Below are 8,172 nucleotides of genomic sequence, written 5' to 3'. Positions count from 1 at the left end.
TAGAAGAAAAAAATTGTTTTATATATTTGTCTACTTAGTTTTCTAAGAAAGCATTAAATGATATTTTATAAGTATTCCGTCCTTGTGGAACTAATAAATGAAAAAAAGATAAAATACGTTCCATAAAGCAAATAAATAATAAATTGGTTTAAAAAGTTAGTAAAACCTCATATCCCTCATCTTAGTCAATGTATGAGGTAGCATGAACACTGAAATTACAAAAAGTCAATACTCAAAAATTAGTTATCCTATCTTATCAGGATAAGTTATAATTTAGCTCCTCACTCATAATAAATTTTATACGTGATAAATAAAATAGGACAATAAACAAAAAATTTGCTATCCAATTCTGTTGACGCAATAAATAGTTACAGCAGAATATAATTACACCCACATTTATCCAATCCAGTTGTCTTTTAAGTCAACCAACCAAATTTACTAAGAAAACAGTAATGAAATGAATTAATATATTGGTTTTAAAAAGTTAATAAAAGCTCTCATATTTATCCTTAGGCAATGTATGAGGTAATATGATAATCAAAACATAAATAAAAGGGGTATATATACAGGTGTGAAATTGAGTGTTGTTAAGGTTAGCATTAATCCACTCACTATATTAACCGTCACCCTCCTCTCTATCTCTCTTTCTGTGCTGTGCTTGTGCTGTGTTTGTTTTCTCTTTAAAACTTCGCTTTCAAGTCTTTCACCCCGTGACTCACTCTCTCTTCTCTTCTCTCTCTTTACGTTATAAATAACTCCAACTCTCTCCACTGGCTACTAAGATTCATCATCATCTTCATTCAACCAAATTAATGGCACTCCTCAAGTGCACTTTTCTCCTCTGCATCATCACGTTTTTCCTGTCCCTGCTCACTTTTCATACCACCGCCGGTAGGCACGATTACGGTGATGCATTGTCCAAGGCGATCCTCTTCTTCGAGGGGCAGCGATCGGGGTTTCTGCCGCAGGACCAGAGGATGAACTGGCGGGGGAATTCCGGACTCAGCGACGGTTGGACTCACAAAGTCGACCTCACCGGCGGTTACTACGACGCCGGTGATAACGTCAAATTCGGGTTTCCGATGGCGTTTTCCACGACAATGCTGTCGTGGAGCGTCATTGAATTCGGAGATATAATGCCTCCTCAAGAGCTTAGAAACGCATTGGTGGCTATTCGTTGGAGTACTGATTATTTGCTCAAAACCATTTCTCATCCCAACCGCATCTTCGTTCAGGTAATTAACCAAATCAAAAATCACTTATCCTAATTTAATTAATTTATGCTAATTAATCCATTGTTAATTTGCTTAATTAGTACTAGTGATTGAACTTGAAGTGCTGTGGGTGGTTGTTTGTTTGCAAGTAATGAAGAAAAGGAAAGAATCGATGGGTCACGGGGGCTTTCGACTTTTCACTCGTGTTATCAATGGAATCAATTTTTTAATTAATGATATATAAAATGATTCATGTTTTTCATTAGCACCAAAAAATAAATAATGTTTTTCATTACCACATTTATCATTTTATATTGTTTAATTGGGAATATTTGATCTAATATTATATTATTTCTTCTAATATTTTATATTTCTACGCGTAATTCCAATGCTGTGGTGAGCACTTTTGTAGTGTTGAATGAAAATATGAAATGTAACTGTCCTGCATTGGTTTGCCATTTTCTACATTCAATTTTTTTCAGTTGATTCATCATGAACATGCCGTGACTTTACATTTTCTTTTTTTCACCATTGGTTTGTGATTTTTTTTTTTGAAATTGTTTGTGATTCGTTACTAACTGAATGAGGATGTGCACATCATCACATATTTTATCCAATCATTACATTGTTTATAGGAGGAAAAATATCTGGGGACGAAATGAAAAGAGAAGAGAAAAAATTGGGAGGTGTTTGTGTTGGCATTATGTCTAAGTATAATTATTATTTTTGAAAAGGTTTTAATTTATTTACACATCATTTAATTTTTTCTGACATCCATTTTTACTCATTTTTTATTCAATTTTTTTTTTCTATCACATCTCACATTTGATTTTATCTCTTTTAAAATGTGGGTGGAATGATGTGGATGAATCAATATATTATTAATTGCAATACTAATTATTTGTTAATAATTTTATTACATTATTGACTTTTTTATATTATTAATTATATCTATTTATTATAATACTTCTCATGCGTATAAATTAAATATTAGATGTTAACATTAGTTGAAATGTTACTTTTAATTTTACATGATTTATTTATCCTAATATATTATGATTATGATATGAACAATGTAGGTGGGTGATCCAATTGCAGACCACAACTGTTGGGAGAGGCCTGAAGACATGGACACAAGCAGGACAGCTTATGTGGTTGATGCACCCAACCCTGCTTCTGATATCGCCGGCGAAACTGCAGCTGCACTGGCAGCTGCATCCATGGCATTCAAGTCATCTGATCCCGGTTATTCAGAGACCTTGCTCCGTAATGCTATTAAGGCCTTTCAATACGCTGATAACTATAGGGGTGCCTACAGTGACAATGCTGATGTTCACAATGCTGTCTGCCCTTTTTATTGTGATTTTGGTGGATACCAGGTTAGTACTAATTCCTTGCTTGCTTTCAATCATCCATTTCTAGATACCTATACCTTTTTCTTTTTCCATATTGTCATCACATGGGACTGTACATCAATAATCATACCATCCGAGGATATAGTTCTGAAATTACAATTCAGGGGACTATGAAAAGTTGAAAACGATACATGGACAATGATACCTTTCTTCACTATTTGCTTTAGACTTTTAGCATAGTTAATGCATAGCAACATTAATTAATCAACTGATTCATTCACGTGAACAAGACACATTGATGAAAGAGTTAAACTGAGATGCATCTCAAGAGTTTTGGGACTGTGTCAAAATGGCATGTGAATGTGATTATGCATCAATCACCATCAAATCAAATTATTCAATTCCTTAATTAGGAAATAAAATATCATGTTAGTTGTTAACAATGTTATACATTATCTAAATTAGGGGTGCAAGGAGTATTTGTCTTATAGAGTTATAGTACATAGCAATTAATTCATGTAAGCTGGAACTCATTTGGATTTTTTTGACATGTCAACTGTTATTAACTTTCACTATTACAGGACGAATTGTTATGGGGAGCAGCATGGTTAAGAAGGGCTACACAAGGTGACAATTTCCTCAATTACATTCAAAGCAATGGCCAAACGATGGGTGCGGAAGAAAGTATAAATGAGTTTGGCTGGGAAAACAAGCATGCTGGCCTTAATGTTCTTGTCTCCAAGGTCAGCATTTCCTGTCTATATATGCAATTCATCCACTCTAAATAACATACAAACTTATGTGAATACAATATATACACATCATCATTTTCTTGGTGGTATAGACTAAAAACACCCAAAAAAAATTGTTGAAAGTGGTGGACTATATGAAAAACAGAGTAAGATGAAGTGTTTTGCTCCTGAATATTTTTTTTTTACTTACTCTCCACATAAAATACATTTGAATATTTGGATGTTGGTGACTGTTACAATTTCAAAGAGTAACAACTATTCATTTAATGGCTCCATTTACTCCAATATTAATTACAATAAATATGTACTACTGACATTAATACCATACGTCTATGAAGAAAAAAACAAGAGATAGTTTTTTACATCTTTCTGATGATATCTAATTTTCAGGAAGTCTTAGAAGGGAAAGTATACTCTCTTGAATCTTACAAGACCTCAGCAGAGAGCTTCTTATGCACATTGATACCTGAATCATCAAGTTCACACATAGAGTACTCTCCTGGTGGGCTCATATACAAGCCCGGAGGCAGCAACTTACAGCACGCAACTTCAATTGTTTTCCTTCAATTGGTGTATGCAAATTACCTTTCCCGCACCTCACAAACCGTCAATTGTGGGAATGTCCTTGTTAGTCCACAAACACTTCGCCAACGTGCTAAACAGCAAGTTGATTACATCTTAGGAGACAATCCAATGGGTTTATCCTACATGGTTGGCTATGGAGACAAGTATCCTCAACGCATTCACCATCGCGGCTCGTCTTTACCCTCTATTAAGGATCATCCTCGTCACATTGCATGCCATGATGGTACACCCTACTTCAATTCAACAAATCCTAACCCCAATGTTCTTGTAGGAGCTGTTGTTGGAGGACCTGAAAAAGATGATATCTATGTGGATGATAGGGCTGAGTTTAGGAAGTCTGAGCCAACCACATACATCAATGCGCCATTTGTTGGGATTTTAGCATACTTTGCTGCTAATCCCAATCCTTAATTAGTAATTACTTGTTATACAGATCTAAGAATCTGTTTTTTGTGAGTTAAAAAATATAGAGGGAGAGTGTCTCTCATCTTGTGAAAAAGCAAGAAGGAAGAGGCTTGCTTGTGTTTGGATACAAAGGAACATTTATTAAAGAATTTGAATTGAATTGGTGGCTTTTCCATTACAAAGGATGAAATATAAAAGTTTGATTCCTATATATACCTTTTCCCCCCTTGAATTTACCCAAGATAATTTGAGTGAGGTTGTCATATATACATATTGTGGGTGTTTGTTCATTACATTTGAAGTTCGCAATGCTGCTAATGTAAACCTTTATTGGTTGTGTCTTAATGATAATTATTTGCAAGATCAGGTCCGTGGTTGTGGATGACAGGGGTTTTATGCATTTAAGAAATAGATTCATATCATGAGATATATCCAAACATTATTATAGTACTATTGTGTCTATTCTCACCTATAAGGAAAAATTCCTCACAATCCACATGCTTAACTTAAATCATACATAATGGACATATGTCATATATGATAATGTACCTAAATCTGACTCGTTAAGTGCATTTGTATTTAGAGAACCTCGTTTCCCATCTCCTGATACCTTTGACATTTTATTAAATATAAAAAATACAGAAATTTATACAATAAATTTATAAGTCACCTGTAATAAAGCATCAACTTCAAATTCAATACAATACTTTTCCTCTTCTAACCCAAAAAAAATTCAATACAAACAGTAATTTAGGAGTAATCTCTTTAGAAGTTGATTAGTATTGCATCTGCTACAAAAACAGTGCACGACTAAACTTGTTTTTTCACCAAACCATATTAATTGGTCCCATCCCATGACAATGACATCCTCCGCCGTATAGATCCGTACGTATTTCTGGTAGGTTTGTTTGCCTTCGCGCCACATGCTGTTGTAATTAATATTTTGGCTTTACTAAAATGCTAACTCATGTTTCACAACAACACCAGTGAGACCTGACCTATAACTTGGTGGAGGTTGGTGAAAGTAAACAAAAAAATCTATTAAGGATTTAAATACTATGGATTTGGATCCTAAAGCTCGTGAATTTGGCACCAAACCAGGTGTCCATTTATACTTTTGTTCAATTATTTTTATGAGAATAAGGTCCCCAAAATGTTAATATTGAATGAGTTCATTAATTCTTATAAAAGTTGTTATCAAATTAACTTTCAATCACAAAAGTTCAGTTTAGTCAACAATTTAGAATTTTACTATGGGTATTTACTATTTACCGTTCATATAAAAAAATAGCATTACTTTTCACCATATCTTTTAGAAATTAAAATAACTATTTACAATGTAATCTTGTCAACATGCCTTACATAACTTTTTTAAGTATGCACTATATTTTTGGTAAGGACGAAGGTTAGTATTGGATCAGACTTTTGTTTCTGGTTTTCGTATTGGATCAGATTGTGTTGCTCACAAGACAGGTCAAAATAATGGACATGGTGTTTAAGTCCAATAAGTAATATTATTGGGGAACCGGTTGAGTTTTTTCACTTTTGGTCTTCCAGATTCAAATTTTTTTTTTTTTGGTCAATGGAACAACTTTCCATAAAAGAAGCTGAAGACCAGCTAGGGGATTACATCCAAGCTAAAAGCAATGTAAGCTTTGAAGACTCTAAGTACCTTGCCCACATGGCAAGACCATACAAGCCTAATCTAACCTGAAGCTTGGACTAACTAAATGGAACCCGACCGGGCCTTACAAACAAATTCTTATCTAAAACAGTGCAAGGAGCCACCGCTGCCATCAGACACTCCTAGCCAAATCCTGAAAATGTTGCCTAGCCACAGAATGAGCACATAAGTTTCTAGTGCGTGGAACCCAGAAGAAGCCGCACACTCTGAATAAACTGCGCCAGACCTGGATATCCCGAAGAACAGCTTCCACCCTCCAATCCGTTCTTTTCTCACGTATCAAAGACACTAGATTGAGGCAGTCCGAGACTAAGTAAATTTTGGGTAGCTCCAGGTTCATAGCCAGAAGAAGGGCCTCACGAACAGCTAAAGCTTCAGCCGCTAGCGGAGACGCTGCCCAGATAGTTTTCGAATGGGAGAGAACATTGGTGCCCTTCTCATCAAACACCACTACTGCAATCGAGCCTTTGCATGTTTCTTTGAAGTATGTTGCATCTACATTCAGCTTAAGTGTCCCTGGTGGTGGAACATCCCATCTGGCTTGATAATTAGGCTTTCTTCCCTGAGTAGGTGTCAGACTGGGGGTGTTGTCTTCAATCCCATTAAGCATGCTAGCTCTGACTCTGATAGTGGTTCCCAAAGGGTCAGGAGGTCTCTGTTGAAAGTGACACTCATTCCGTTCTTTCCATATCCCCCATAAGTAGTAAGCGACTATGGTTAATCCTCTACTGAGATCCTCCCTATTTTCCTGTAGCCGCATCACTAACTGAGTGAGCCAGTCCTTGACTGTGGGACTCCCTTGTTGCAAATGTAGCACATGTAGCTGAGAAGAGAGCCAAACTGCTCGAGTCCAAGGGCAGCCAAGGAGGAGATGGTAGGCAGTTTCCTCATCCTGATTGCAGATGAAGCACACTGGATCAGGGGCGATATGTCTCCTATACAAAGAAGCTTTTACTGGAAGAGCTTCATTGCAGGCTTTCCAAAGAAACATCTTGATTTTCTGGGGGACCTGGATGCCCCAAATATGGTTCCAAAGAGGATCATTTGGGATATGTGGTTGGGGGCCCCTGGCTTGCTCCTTTAGAGAGTAGGCAACTTGATACCCGGTTTTCACAGTGTACTCTCCATCTTTCGTATGGGGCCAACACAACTTATCTGGAACTTGGGTGAGACTAAGTGGTATCTGAAACACTTTGAAAGCAATCTGACGTGGGAAAGTAGATAGTAACTTAGGGAGGTTCCATTGTTTCACATCAGGAAGGATGAGAGAATTGACAGTCAACTCAGCATCCCCTGCCTCTGGAGCTTGAAGCACTTGGTCTGAAACCCATTTATCCTTCCACACTTTCACCTCACTACCATCACCAATGATCCATAAACCCGCTTCCTTGAGGAGCTCTTTTCCTTGGAGTATACTTTGCCATCCCCACGAGTTCCTGGCTCTCCTACCAGATTGAAGAAAACTAGAGTTAGGGAAATAGAGACCCTTCAAAGTTCTCACCCATAGAGCATCTGGCTGTGTGTAAATCCTCCATGCCTGCTTAGCAAGCAAGGCCAGGTTCATAGTGCTGAAATCCTTAAAGCCTAACCTACCCCTGCACTTGGCTTTGGAAATAAAGTGCCAGTCCTTCCAATGAATGCCACGCTCCTTGCCAGGGCTCCTCCACCAGAACCGGGCAATACTCGCACAAATGGCCTGACAGAAATTCTGAGGAAAACGGATGATAGACATAGTGTAGGCAGGAATAGCTTGGAGAACTGCTTTAATAAGCACCTCCTTACCGGCTTGGTTGAGGAGTTTCTCCTTCCAGCCATCAATTTTATCAAGGACTCGTAGCTTAATCCAATTAAGCGTGTTGTTCCTCGACTTTCCCCACTCAGCTGGAAGACCCAGGTACTTGCCTGGAGTGTCCCAAGTGCTCATCCTCAGAATAGATGAAATCTAGTGCTTTGTGGAAGGGAGTGTATTGCGACTAAAGATTATTCCTGATTTCTCAATACTAATCATTTGTCCAGAAGCCAAGGTGTAATCATTCAAGATTGAGATGAGCTGGTAAGCTTCTTCGCGAGTTGCCTTGGCAAAAAACAGCAAATCATCCGCAAATAAAAGGTGTGTGAGTGGGGGACACTCGGGGACCATCCTCAACCCTTGAATCCTTCCTTCCTCTTGGGCTTTC

The 8,172-nt window shown here is 37.4% G+C and overlaps 1 protein-coding gene across 1 annotated transcript; it reads left to right on the top strand.

Annotated features, from left to right (window-relative positions):
• Positions 1-637: 637 nt before the first annotated feature.
• LOC130729112 (endoglucanase 24-like) lies at positions 638-4,687 on the top strand. Its single transcript, XM_057580744.1, has 4 exons — positions 638-1,235; positions 2,294-2,593; positions 3,151-3,312; positions 3,712-4,687. The coding sequence occupies exons 1-4, from the start codon at positions 813-815 to the stop codon at positions 4,315-4,317; spliced, it is 1,491 nt and encodes a 496-aa protein (XP_057436727.1). The 5' UTR covers positions 638-812; the 3' UTR covers positions 4,318-4,687.
• Positions 4,688-8,172: the final 3,485 nt, after the last annotated feature.

The sequence above is a fragment of the Lotus japonicus genome, chromosome 1 (genome assembly GCF_012489685.1).
Source record: "Lotus japonicus ecotype B-129 chromosome 1, LjGifu_v1.2".
Classification (NCBI taxonomy): Eukaryota; Viridiplantae; Streptophyta; class Magnoliopsida; order Fabales; family Fabaceae; genus Lotus; species Lotus japonicus.
The sequence above is the reverse complement of the archived record's forward strand: the minus strand, read 5'-3'. Positions and strand labels throughout refer to the sequence as shown.